Genomic DNA, 13,248 nt, shown 5'->3' with positions numbered 1-13,248 from the left:
CTACCAAAAAAACAAAAATTAGCCAGGCATGGTGGAAGGCACCTGTAATCCCAGTTACTTGGGAGGCTGTGGCAGGAGGATCACTTGAGCCCAGAAGGCGGAGGTTACAGTGAGCTGAGATCGCGCCACTGCACTCCAGCCTGGGTGACAGAGCAAGACTGTCTCAAAAAAACCAAACACTTAACACTAAAAATTACCATAAAGCAGGTCATTAGACGGGGAAGGGTGAGAGGTATGGATTACAATGGGCAACTAGGAAACTTTTGTTGTTCTTTGAAAATTCCACTGGAAGAAAGGAAATTTTGAGGCTGATAGCTATGTCCATTATCTTGATTGTGGAGGATATGCATGATAAAACGTATCCAGGCAGGGCACGGTGGTTCAAGCCTGTAATCCCAGCACTTTGGGAGGCTGAGGCAGGCGGATCGCTCGAGGTCAGGAGTTTCAGACCAACCTGGCCAACATGGTGAAACCCCATCTCTACTAAAAATACAAAAAAATCAGCTAGGTGTGGTGGTGCGCACCTGTAATCCCAGCTAATCAGGAGGCTGAGGCAGGAGAATCGCTTGAACCCAGAGGTGGGGGTTGCAATGATCCTAGATCATGCCACTGTTCTCCGGCCTGGGCAACAAGAGTGAAACTGTCTCAAAAAAAAAAAGTATCCAATTGCACACTATATGTGCAGTTTATTTTCTACCAATTATATTCCAACAAAGTTAAGACACCACACATTTTCTACCCCATTTTTCTTCTTCTTTTTTTTTTTGAAACGGAGTTTCGCTCTTGTTACCCAGGCTGGAGTGCAATGGCGCGATCTCGGCTCACCGCAACCTCCGCCTCCTGGGTTCAGGCAATTCTCCTGCCTCAGCCTCCTGAGTAGCTGGGATTACAGGCACGTGCCACCATGCCCAGCTAATTTTTTGTAGTTTTAGTAGAGACGGGGTTTCACCATGTTGACCAGGATGGTCTCGATCTCTTGACCTCGTGATCCACCTGCCTCGGCCTCCCAAAGTGCTGGGATTACAGGCTTGAGCCACCGCACCCGGCACCCATTTTTCATTTTTATAAAGAGCCTCAAAAATTAGAAGTGGCCTTGGTAGGGAAAGAATGTGATGATTCAGAGTATAGTATAGCAATTTATTTATTTATTTATTTTTTAGGCTAGTCAAGTGAAGCAGTGGGAGTAGAGAAGGAACAAAGAAATCTGTAACTGGTTGTGATCAATTAGTTGTAAACACCACTGCACTCAGACCAGCTATTTTTTTATTTTTTTTAATGGCAGCCAAGTCCAAAGTGTGGCAATTCCTTTTGCCTCTGTTTCCCCAACTCCATCCAGTGCATATGAAAGTGTCTATGTGTGTGCAAGGTGGGTCTGGGGCTGAGGTCTGGCCCTCCAGCTGCTTCCCCATTTCGGGAGCCTAAGCCAGGATGCCCAGGACTCCTCTGTGCCTGGTGGACCTGATGCCCACAGCTGGTGATTCCAGAGGAGGGGCCTGGACCAGGCTGTGTTTGGGGGAAGACGACTGCAGCTGTGGACTCTCCCGCCCCCTACAGCCCGAGCCGGGCACTGCAGCAATGAGCTGGTCAGTCCAAGGAGAGGTCCGTCAGGTTCTGGGCACAGTGCTGCAGGAAGTCAAAGTCAGGCACAGGGAAGGGCACGCGGGACCACTTTTTGGCCTGAATCCGCCCTTGAGGGGTCTGCAGAAGCATGCTGCGGACTTTGAGCGCTGGTAGCTTCACCGATTTGTAGATTATCTGCAGACCCCAGACCTGGGGTGAGATAGAGAGAGTAGGGTCTGGGTCTCTGGCCTCGGACTGGGATTCCCTCAAGTGGGAATTCCGTGAATACAGGACCTTTGCTTCCCACCTGAGGCTGTCATACACTGGGCTCCCTTAGACAGGGGCTGGACCTCCCTCTTCAGACTGGAGGCCATGGGGTGGGACGGTCTCCCCTGTCCTAGTGAGGGCCTCTTGAAGACTGGGGCTGAGGACTCTGGGGCCTGGGACATGGCCCAAGCTCTTACCTCCCCACAGTTCTTGCAGCTGATGACACCCCCAGGCTTCCAGTCCTTGAAGACTTTGTTGATGACCACAGGCTCCCTGGAGACGTTATAGTAGATCCTGGAGAGGAAGTGGGATGGCCACAGCCCTCATTGACCTTCCTCAGCCCCAGGTCTCATGTCCTCCTACTGGCCAAGCCCCTGCCTGGACCTTGGGCTTTCCTGCTGGTCAAGAGGCACAGACTTCCTAGGCTAGGAAATCCAGTCTTCAGCGAGTTCTACCTGTGTGGCCTCCATCGCACGCTCCGTTGTGCCCAGGCTCAAGCTCAGCATCGCTTACCTGGTCTTCACTGTCTCCTAACAAGTCTCTCTGCCTCCATTCTCACTCCCAATATCAAGCCATCCTTCCACCAACTGCTAGAGTGATCTAAAAATATAAATCTGCCCTGACATCCCCTTGCTTAAAATCCATCCAAGATTCCTAAGAAGAACCTCCTGGATAAAGGCTACACTTTCACACCTGACCTTTAAGATCTTCCACGGGCTGGTCTGTCTCTTTCTGAATCTCATTATTCACAGTCCCTTCCACTCGGGTCAACTGGCTTTTTGTTTTGTTTTGTATTCTGAGACAGAGTCTTGCTCTGTCACCCAGGCTGGAGTGCAGTGGTGCGATCCTGGCTCGCTGCAACCTCCACCTCCTGGGTTCAAATGATTCTCATGCCTCAGCCACCCAAGTAGCTGGGATTACAGGCATGTGTCACCATGCCCAGCTAATTTTTTGTATTATTTTTTTTATTTTTAGTAGAGAAGGGATTTCAGCCAGGTGTGGTGGCTCATGCCTATAATCCCAGTACTTTGGGAGGCCAAGGCGGGCAGATCAGGAGGTCAAGAGATCGAGATCATCTTGGCCAATACGGTGAAACCCCGTCTCTACTAAAAATATAAATATTAGCCAGGCATGGTGGTGCATGCCTATAGTCCCAGCTACTCGGGAGGCTGAGGCAGGAGAATCACTTGAACCTGGGAGGCAGAGGCTGTAGTGAGCTGAGATCACACCACTGCACTCCAGCCTGGCTACAGAGTGAGACCCATCCCCCCGCCCAAAAAAAAAAGAGGAGTTTCACCATGTTGGCCAGCCTGGTCTTGAACATCTAACCTCAAGTGATCCACCTGCCTCAGCCTCCCAAAGTGTTGGAATTACAGGCGTGAGTCACTGTGCCCTGCCCTCCATGGTTACCTTCTCATTTGCTCACATTCAAACCGGATCCATTGAGACCTAGCTGAAATGCTACCTCCTCAATTGAGAAAACCTGTGTGAAGATCCTTGGCACAGTGGCCTGGAACACAGAGGGTGACATAATAAATGGATGCAGGATGGGGGAAGGTCACTCTTTAGGAGATAGAGAATGGGGGATGGCTCAGGGACAGCCAGGCTCTCTTGATATAGTAGGTAGAACCAGAGGGTCAATGTGTGGTCTTTTGACATTTAGTATCCTCCTGAATTCCAGTTCTTTGTCAACCAGAGAGTGGCTGTGGGAACTTGGGCAAGTCATATAGCCTCTCCGAGCCTCTATTTCCTTGCCTGTAAAATGGGGACAGGGATAAAACCTGCCTAACCAGCTTATTGTGAAAATGCAGAATCAGTACTTGCTACAATGCTCTTTGGCCTCACAAAGCTTCAAAACACTGTCTGGATGAGAAGGATTCCCAGTCCCCCATCCCACGCCCCCATCCTGATAGCCCCTTCCATAGGTCTCACGAGAAGTTGGGGTTCACGTTGACATGGTGGGCGCCCTCCACCTTCCGCAGGTCACTGCCGTGGCCCACGGCCGCCATGCAGTTAATGCAGAGTAGCTGCACGTGCTCCATGGGGAACTGTCGCCGCTGGCTCTCGCGCTGGGCTGCCTGGGCTACCCGCTTGGTCACGGCTGCCTGCTGCAGATCCTGGATCTGGGTGGGAAAGGACACCAGGCATGGCTGGGGGTTAAGAGAATGGTCCCTGGGGGACAAAGGGTTCCAAAGATCTGAGATCATCTGTACCCAGAAGAGAACTTCCTTAACCCTCCCTGGAGCTCTCTTAAAAGAGGCTGTGTTGCCAGGCGCAGTGACTCACATCTGTAATCCCAGCGTTTTAGGAGGCCAAGGCAGGTGGATCACGAGGTCAGGAGTTCGAGACCAGCCTGGCCAACATGGTAAAACCCCATCTCTACTAAAAATACAAAATTAGCTGGACATGGTGGCACATGCCTGTAATCCCAGCTACTTGAGAGGCTGAAGCAGAGAATGCACCACTGCATTCAGCCTGGGTGACAGAGCAAGGTTCAGTCTCGAGGGAAAAAAAAAAAAAAGAAGCTATGGAGAGAAATACTATGGGTAGTGGGGGCAACAGTGGGAGGGGTAAGCTTTCTTGCTGAATCTTTGCTTCATCTTTGAAGGGTTTCAGGCAAAGCTACTTCTGTGACTCTGTCGTGGGGCATCATTAACAATTATGCTGGGATAACAAGGAACACCCTGGACCAGGCAGTGGCCCTGCCTCAGGGGAAGTGATGCTATAAGTCCTAGTTCTGGACTTATCTTCTGTACGTGGACTTATTTCCTCCCCTCTGCCTGGTTCCAGAAGGGCTGTAATGCAGCTCTTGCAGATACATAAAGTATCTCATGGCAAGGATAAATAAAGAGCCCTGGATAAGAAGGCCCTGTTCCCAAGGCCTTCTGGAGTCCAGGCACTGCCTTCCCTGGCAGCCCCACACCTGGCCTCTCTCCAAACCTTCCCCAGGTGGGCAAATTTAGCTCTGAGATGTAGAGGAGACAGGGGGACATATGTGTGCAGTCAGAAACCTGCCAGGGAGTGCTCCCTCCGCCCCATCCCTCCCACAGGGCATGCAGGCCGCCTGCAGACCTTGGCCTGGTACTCGGCCCGGTCCATTTTCTGCACAGCAGCCACTGCCTGCTCCATCAGCGTCTCCAGCGTCTCGTTGATCAGCTCCCGCTGCAGCTCCCGGCTACCCTTAGTTGCTACAAATGAGTACACACTCTGACCCGCTCGGGCACGACCTCTGGCCTGGGAAGGGAGACAAGGGCAGTTCTGAGTTGGGCTGGGGCCCCACACAGCATCCTGTGAGGGCTGCCGAGTGGAAGGGGATGTGTGAGCACCTGGACCATGGAGATCTCATTGGTTAGGAGCCCATAGCGCACCACCACGTTGCACTGTGGGATGTCCAGCCCCTCCTCCGCCACACTCGTGGCCACCAGAAGGTTCAGGGTTCCATCTCGGAACTTCCGGATCACTTCTTGCTGGTCCTTCTGCAGGGGGAGGGCAGGGAGGAGAAAGAGGCTGGCACATGAGGTAGCTCAGGCTGACCCCCCCTGCCAGAGCAGCCTCTCCTGGTTCAGCCCTCACTCTCAAATCTTGGTCCATCTCCCTAGAACACTTGAATCCCATCTCTATCCCTGGGTACCCCCAGGATCATGCCCATCTTCCCAGATGCCTATCCAACCCCTAACTTCCCTAGGGACTCTAAGAGTCCCTGACCCTCTAGGAACAACTCCGAAGCCATAATCTTCTCCTGCAAGGGACTCCAGACCTGATCTGCCCTGAGGATCTGCATCACCCACCTTTTTCCTACAGACCCCCATGTCCTACCCTTCTGCCTGCAGGGACCCCCAGAGTAGGAGAGGCTTCAGCACTGGGGATGTCAGTGTCTGCCCCCCTCCCCCAGCTCCCTGCCCCTCTGCCTGGGGATAGTCAACATTTTTCCCCCAGGGTCTCCCTGTCCCCACCTCTCTGTGCTGAAGACCCTGTTCCCCTCACTTGTCTCCTATGGAATCCCCGCCACCGCCAGCATCTTGCCCCGAAGCCCACACCTGGGTCATGTGGGTGCTCTGGCTGCTGTTCCCAGATCCAATCAGTAACTGGGCCCGGATGTCCACAGTCTGCAGGCCCGGCTGCTGCTGGAGCCAGAGCAGGAGGGAGTGCGCGCTCTGGCGGGTGCGGGTGAAGATGATGCCCCGGGGTCTGTCAGAGCTCCTGAACTGCTTCTGCAGGATCTTTTCCAGCATCTCCAGTTTTGGATTCTCCAGGCCATGAGTTGCCAAGTGGGCCAGCATATTCTTGTGCTCTGTTGAAAACCCCAAAAAGTTTGCCAGGTGTATTGGCACATGTCTGTAGTCCCAGCTACTTGTGAGGCTGAGGGCAGAAGGATTGCTTGAGCCCAGGAGGTCAAGGATGAAGAGAGCTATGATTGTACCACTGTACTATAATCTGGGTAATAGAGCGAGACTCTGTCTAAAAAAAAAAAAACAGAAAGAAAGAAAAGAAAAGAAAGGAAGGAAAGAGGCTGGGCGCAGTGGCTCACACCGGCAATCCCAGAACTTTGGAGGCTGAGGCAGGCAGATCATGAGGTCAAGAGATCAAGACCATCCTGACCTACATGGTGAAACCTCATCTCTACTAAAAATTAGCCGGGCGTGGTGGTGCACGCCTGTAATCCCAGCTACTCAGGAGGCTGAGGCAGGAGAATTGCTTGAACTTGGGAGGCAGAGGTTGCAGTGAGCTGAGATCACGCCACTGGCGTGAGAGCCTGGTGAGAGAGGAAGGAAAGGAAAGAATGGAAGAAAAGAAGGGAAAGAAAGAAAGGAAAGGAAGAAAAAGAGAGAGGAAGGCAGGGAGGGAGAGAGAGAGGGAAGGAGGGAGGGAGAAAGAGAGGGAGAGAGGGAGGGAAGGAGAGAAGGAGAGAGGGAGGGAAGGAGAGAGGGAGGGAGGGAGCCCCACCAACCCCAAACAGAGGCAGAGGATTCAGGTCTTGGAGTGGGGAGGGCACTGGTGGAGGAGGTGGTCACAGGAATAGGAGTGCAGAAGGTGGGGGTGGGGGGAGGATGGAGCTCCTGCTTGACTCCCTCACCAGGAGCACCAAGACACATTTAAGGATGCCTCGACTGGGCGCAGTGTCTCACACCTGTAATCCCAACACTTTGGGAGGCCAAGGTGGGTGGATCTTTTCAAGTCAGGAGTTCGAGACCAGCCTGGACAACACGCTGAAACCCCATCTCTACAAAAAAATACAAAAAGTAGCTGGACGTCCTGGTGCACCCCTGTAGTCCCAGCTACTGAGGAGACGGAGGTGGGAGGATCACTCGAGCTGTGATCACGCCACTGCACTCCAGCCAGGGTGACAGTGAGACTCCCTCTCAAAGCAAAAACAAAAACAAAAAGGATGCCTCCTGCCGAGCCCACTCTCAAGGCCAGCCTCACACCAAAGTCATACAGTACAGACCTCAGACCAGAGCCCTTCAACCCAGCCACCAGGATGACCCTTGAATTTTTCACTCTGACCTCTGCTACCCAGATCTTTTGAGTCCCAGCCTGTGCTGAGATTTTCAGCCTTAAATTTCACCCTCTGACTTTCAGCCTCACTCTCCCAGTCTAAAGGAATCACTCCTAACTAGTGGTTTAAAAAAATCTGGGCCGTCGGGCGTGGTGGCTCACGCCTGTAATCCTAGCACTTTGGGAGGCTGAGGTGGGTGGATCACCGGAGGTCAGGAGTTCAAGACCAGCCTGGCCATCATGGTGAAACCCCATCTTTAAATAAATTAGTAAAATTTAAAAATCTGGGCCAGGTGCAGTGGCTCACGCCTGTCATCGAAGCACTTTGGGAAGCAGAGGTAGAATGATCATTTGAGCCCGGGAGTTAGGGAACAGCCTGGGCAACAAAGAGAGACTCTGCCTCTACAAAAATATTTTTAAATTAGCAGGGAGTGGTGGTGCCCACCTGTAGTCCTGGCTACTCGGGAAGCTGAAGGGTGAAAATCACTTGAGCCCAGAAGGTCGAGGTTGCAGTGAGCTATCATTGCACAACTGTACTCCAGCCTGGGTGACAGAGCAAGACCCTGACTCTTAAAACAAAAGTCAATAATGTGAATTAATTTTAATAACTATGCAAAAACCTTCCCAAATGAGGAAATAAATCCGTCCTACCCATGGCCTTGAATTTTGGTTAGAAAAATAGGATCTCCACCAGTATCCTCGCGGGCACCTTCCCATCGGTCTTGGCACCTGTGCCCTGGCCTCTGATCTCGCATCCAGGCCCCATCATCCCCGCCCACTAACCCCCTCCCGTCCCTCACCATTGAACAGGGCCAGCAGCCAGCGCTCAGCACACAGGATCTGGGTTTTAGTGGCGTGCTCCCTTTGATAGAAATTCTGCAGCGCAGCCAGGGCGTCCACGGCGCGGACGGTGTCGTGGATGAGGAGTGCGTCATTGTAGCGCCTCAGGTGAAGCGCGTAAACCCGCTGCTCCAGGAGCCCAGCCAAAGCCGCTGCGGGTAGAGGGCGTAGGGTCTGAGCGGGCCCCTGCCCGCCCCCTGCCCCACCCTTTGTCAGGCTCCATAGGGACCTCCCACTCAGACTCTGCCCCTGGAGTGGCTCGGCCCCGCCTCTAAAGCCTCCGCCCAGGCAGGGCCCACCCCTGACCACTCCCACATCCTCGCCTCCGCCTGAGGGGCTGCCCCTCTCACCAGTCTCGCTCAGCTTCACCACCTGCTGCTCATACGTCTGTTTCCCAAAGTCCCGACTCAACTCGGGCATCTCCAGGTGGTCGTGGATTTGGTCCATGAGCTTCTTCAGCAAGTCCCCAAACAGATCCTTAGCAAGAGGAGAGTTGGAGGGGATTCCCATATACATGGGAAGGTGCCTGCGAGGATACTGGTGGACACCCCGTTTTTCTAACCAAAATGTGTTGGAGGATGGGAACTCAGTGGGGGCGCTGACCCCGGCGTGCAGCGCACAGCGACGGCCTCACCCATCTGTCTTAGCTGAGGTGAGCGCTCCAGAGCGAGGCCGGCTGGGGTGTGGAGGAGTCCTGGCCAGAGGCACGGGCCAGGTTCCTGCACCCGGCTCCTGCCCTGTCTCACCCTCCATGTGCTCTTACCCTTTGGCCTGGGCACGGTGGGGCCTAGTATAAGGTACATGGATGTGCTTTGGTCAAGGAATAGGCAGAGGCAGACATCCGGGCCAGGGTGACTCAGCGAGTTTAGGGGGCAGGAGCATACTCCACTTGCTATATAGCCTGTTTGTGTAAGTTCATATGACTCTGAGCCCCTATTGTCAGAAGAAGGTATAACTGCCCTGCTGATGCTGTGCACAGGGCTCAGTTCTGCGTGGTATGGCAGCGCATGTGGGCACACCCAGAGAGAGAATAACACTACTAACCCTTTTAAGGGAGAGCCGGTCATCTTGAAGGTGGGCAGTGGGGAGCCAGGAACCAGCTTGTGCCCAGAGGGAGAGAGTTAACTGCTGACCCTGACGGAGCTGGCCTTGCAGGCCAGGCAGTGCAGCTGCGGGCATGGGGGCGGCAGGAGCCACAGAGCCAGAGCAGACAGCCCAGATAAAGGGGGACAGTGTGAGAGAGCTGCAGCTGCTGAATAAAACTACATTTTTTTTTTTTTTTTGAGACTTAGTTTCCCTCTTGTTGCCCAGGCTGGAGTGCAATGGTGCAATCTCGGTTCACTGCAACCTCCGCCTCCTGGGTTGAAGCGATTCTCCTGCCTCAGCCTCCCGAGTAGCTGGGATTACAGACATGCGCCACCATGCCTGGCTAATTTTGTCTTGTTAGTAGAGACGGGGTTTCGCCATGTTGGCCAGGCTGGTCTTGAACTCCTGACTTCAGATGATCTGCTGGCCTCGGCCTCCCAAAGTGCTGGGATTACAGGCGTGGGCCACTGTATCTGGCCTAAAACTACATTTCACCAGCCCACGGCCCAGCCGAGAGTTCTTTCAGCTATCTGCGCATTCACTCCCTGCAGACCACAGCGTGGGCTCAAGCCTGACCCCGAGTGTAACATTGGTGTAGTTGTGGACCTGACACCTAGTCCTTGCCCACAGCAGGCACCAGGCCCTGGCCACATTGGAGATGTCTCAACACAGCCTCAGCACAAAGTGGTCCTGCTCTTTGGTTTGCAGAGCACTCCCCAGCATGTCAGTGCTATGACAGGTGCAGGCGGTGCCTTCTGAGTCAATCCGAAGAGTGGGCTGTGGGCATGGGCTGTATCTGCCCCATTTCACAGAGAGGAGAAATTGAGGCTCAGACACAGAGCAAGTAACCTGAAGTCATACAGCTAGTGAGGGCGGAGTCAGGGCCCAAGCCTGGGGTCCTCACTTCACACGGGCTCCCACTCCCACTGTGTCCCTGCCCCCGTGTACCTGGCTGCGCCTTTGGCAGAGGTCGTACTGTTTACAAGGCTGCTGGTTGTGCTCCTGCAGCTGGGAGAAGTAGTTCTGGGGTGACATGATGCACCACGTGTCCAAGTTGGCACAGAGCTGGGGGCAACAGAGAGGACTTTACTGGAAAGTAAGGGTCTGTGGGGACAATGGGCAAACCTTTGGGACAGGATGGATCCCAGCTGAGGACAGGAGAGGGGGAGGCCATTGGGGGCATGGGCATTCATCTACTCAAATATTGCTCGCCCTCTCTGTGCCAGTCTTGTTCTAGGCACTGGAGACACAAAGGAACTCAGACTGGAGTTGGAGAGACAGATAATAAACCAGCAAAGAATAATGGAACCTTGCAGAGTGCTTTAACAAGCTCTGAAGAGGCTAGCACTGGATGATATGACAGAGAGCGGAGGGGGCGATCAGGGAGGACTTTGAAGAAGTGGCATTTAAGCTGCTCAGTGAATGACAAGGAGGAGGCAGCAGGTAAAGTTCAAAGGGAAGGGCATTCCAGGCAAAAGAAATGGTAAGTGCAAAGTTCCCAAGATGGGAAGAAGCACGGCATGTTCAAGAAGCAGACGGCAGGCCAGTGTGGCTGTAGTATGAACTACGGTTAATTCTTTGTGCCATAAGAAGCCATTGGAGGCTGGATCTTAGGTGAGGAAGGGGCCAGACCCTGCCATGGAGAGCCTGAGTAATGCTGGGGGGGATGGGGTAGTGGGCGGGCAGGCAGGGAGGGAGGAAGGGAGGGAGGGAGGGAGGTCCCTGGTGTGTCTGGTGGTGGGAGGCACACAGGGCCAGGCTGACCTGTAGGACGTGGTTGATGGCTCCATCGAGCTTGGAGGCCCCGCCGGTGCCTGGGGAGGCTGTGAGACCCAACACCTGGGGCAGGGGCTGTGCCCTCTGGAGTTTAAGTTCTAGGTACCGGCTCATGATGACGTTGTAGACAGTGTCCTTGTGGGTGTGGTGGCACTCATCCACCACGATCAGGGAGAAGGCTGGGGGCCCAAAGGGGAAGGCTGTGACCTATGTTTGCAAAGCCCTTCCCTCCCATAAACCCTCAGGTAGTCCCAACAATAATCTAAGAATTCCTTCTTCCTTTCACAGCCTGCAGCTGGGTCCCAGGATGAAAAGCCAGGCACGGGTGATTTCTCTCCATTTCACAGATTAGTAAATGGAGGCTCAGCTGGGGAAGGGACTTGCCTAAGATCCTACACCATAGCCCAGCCTGTTTCTGCTAGTGTCTGCTGGGGTTTTGTAAACAGGCTCCCACAAAAACTCCCACCACCTTTACTTCGGGAGGTGCCCTGGGGTTGGCAGGAGGTACCCCGGGTGCATATCCTTTTTCCCCCCGCCCACGGCCCTCACCCGTGAGCTCCACGTGCTCCTCCTCCTCAGGGCTGGTCAGTGCCATCTGCAGCAGCTGTGCTGTGCAGATGAGCAGGTCATGGCACCGGGCCAGGTGGCCAAAGCCAGCACGTGGCCCCACATCCCCACTCAGGGTTGTCATGGTCCAACGTCCATCTAGCATGCGGCTGAACTCTTCACCATGCTGGGTCACCAGGTGCACCTGGGGGTAGAGAATGAGATGGGAAGAGAAAGCTGAATCTGGGGCCGGGGGAGTGGGGAAGAGGTAAGGTGACCCGCAGGACACAGCTGGGTACTAAGCCGGGGTGGAAAGACAGGAGAGCTTAGGGATGGCCACCGCAGGTCTGGAATTCTGGTGGGGACTGAGAGGCGCCTGAAGAGCTGAGACCCTGCTTGGTGGTGGGGGAGTGGGGCAGGGCAGGCAGGGCAGACCACTCACCCTGTTGACCAATACAACCACCTTGGCTCCATCCACAGTCTCTAGGTGCTGCCTGGCCACATAAGCAGCTGCCCGGGTCTTCCCAGCACCAGTGGGCAGCCAGATGATGATATTCTTGCCCTCCAGGGCAGGCGTGATCACCTCCTGTTGGTAGGGCCGCAGCTCCATTCTGGGAATAGCAGGAGACTCAGACCCACTGGCCCCTCCACCCCTCCCAACTCCTGGCCAGACCAGTCTGTGCAGAGACTTCCCTTTTGCCCGGGACTCCAACCCACTTGAGGGAGGTGGGGCAGGACACCCTCAGAACCCATCAGGAGCCTGCTCCATCAAAAAGCAGGAGCGGGAGTAACACAGGCTACACCTGCCCCCTGCCCAGCCCAGGTCTCACCTGTTCTACCATGTAAGCTTGCCCAGGGCGGCCCTGCTTAGCTCAGCTTGGTGATGCTGTGCTCAGCTCAGAGATCTGAAATGGAAACCGAAACTGAGGGGAGGAGCCAGCTGAGCCGACTTAGGAATCTCCCATCCCTGCTCCGAGAAAAAGAATCAAGAAGAAAAAGAACCGTTTGTGCTAACAGTCATCGCCAACTGCCGCGAGTACAAACCCTGAATGGCGAGTACTGCCACTGCACCAGCGCCCGGGTAGGCATCACCACCTCCCTTGCTAGGGCCACAGCTCCATTCTGGGAATGGCAGGGGACTCAGACCCACTGGCCCCTCCACTCATCCCACTCCTGGCCAGACCGGTCCATGCAGAGACCTCCCTTTTGCCCGGGACTCCACCCCACTTGAGGGAGGGGGGCAGGACCCTCTCAACCCATCAGGAGCCTGCTCTGGCCAAAAGGTGGGGGTGGGAATAACACAAGCTACACCTGCCCCCTGCCCAGCCTGGGTCTCACCTGCTCCATCAGGTAGGCCTTAGCTTGGCCTCGTGCCTAGCCTGGTGCTGCTGTGCTCAGCACAGAGAGCAGAGATCGGATATGGAAACTGAAACTGAGGGGAGGAGCCAGATGAGCCGACTCAGTAAAACTCCCATCCCTGCCCCCAAGAAAAAGAATCGAGTGTGCTAACAGGGAAGTACTCCCACTGTTACAGGATCCTCTACCCTCTGGCCCTTTTGCAGTCGGTTGTAACCACAGCTACCCAGGTTAAGATTAAGGCAAGGGGTTCTGACCCGTTGCCCTGGCATCTGGATCAGGAGCAGCTTGGAGGAGGGAGGGTGGGCGGCTGCAGCCAGG

At 54.6% G+C, this 13,248-nt stretch overlaps 1 protein-coding gene across 5 annotated transcripts; it reads right to left on the bottom strand.

Annotated features, from left to right (window-relative positions):
- Positions 1 to 1,258: 1,258 nt before the first annotated feature.
- DHX58 (DExH-box helicase 58) lies at positions 1,259 to 13,031 on the bottom strand. 5 transcript variants are annotated; one of them, XM_032279646.1, is made up of 14 exons: positions 12,910 to 13,031; positions 12,402 to 12,476; positions 12,014 to 12,182; positions 11,575 to 11,776; positions 11,014 to 11,204; positions 10,198 to 10,314; positions 8,514 to 8,640; positions 8,124 to 8,315; positions 5,865 to 6,118; positions 5,154 to 5,303; positions 4,900 to 5,061; positions 3,760 to 3,950; positions 2,025 to 2,121; positions 1,259 to 1,623 (listed from the first exon to the last, which is right to left on the bottom strand). In XM_032279646.1, the coding sequence occupies exons 3-14, from the start codon at positions 12,179 to 12,181 to the stop codon at positions 1,585 to 1,587; spliced, it is 1,890 nt and encodes a 629-aa protein (XP_032135537.1). In that variant the 5' UTR covers position 12,182; positions 12,402 to 12,476; positions 12,910 to 13,031; the 3' UTR covers positions 1,259 to 1,584. The 5 variants fall into 5 exon arrangements, with proteins under 5 accessions (XP_032135537.1, XP_032135535.1, XP_032135532.1 ...); XM_032279644.1 differs by having other exon boundaries at positions 1,259 to 1,770; positions 12,014 to 12,157; positions 12,910 to 13,028; XM_032279641.1 differs by having other exon boundaries at positions 1,259 to 1,770; positions 12,910 to 13,027.
- Between the last annotated feature and the right edge of the window lie 217 nt (positions 13,032 to 13,248).

Source organism: Sapajus apella, unplaced genomic scaffold (genome assembly GCF_009761245.1).
Source record: "Sapajus apella isolate SASKATOON/1434 unplaced genomic scaffold, GSC_monkey_1.0 scaffold12, whole genome shotgun sequence".
In the NCBI taxonomy this organism is placed as follows: Eukaryota; Metazoa; Chordata; class Mammalia; order Primates; family Cebidae; genus Sapajus; species Sapajus apella.
Note: the sequence above shows the minus strand (reverse complement) of the source record. Positions and strands in the feature narration are given on the sequence as shown.

What these genes read in the sequence shown, in the direction of transcription:
- DHX58 (XM_032279641.1), bottom strand. Translation starts at nt 12,181, where the DNA reads ATGGAGCTGCGGCCCTACCAACAGGAGGTGATCACGCCTGCCCTGGAG. An exon ending in CCATCAACCACGTCCTACAG is followed by an intron (nt 10,315 to 11,013) that starts GTCAGCCTGGCC and finishes TGTTGCCCCCAG; the next exon opens with CTCTGTGCCAACTTGGACAC. An exon ending in GGTGAAGCTGAGCGAGACTG is followed by an intron (nt 8,316 to 8,513) that starts GTGAGAGGGGCA and finishes CTCTACCCGCAG; the next exon opens with CGGCTTTGGCTGGGCTCCTG.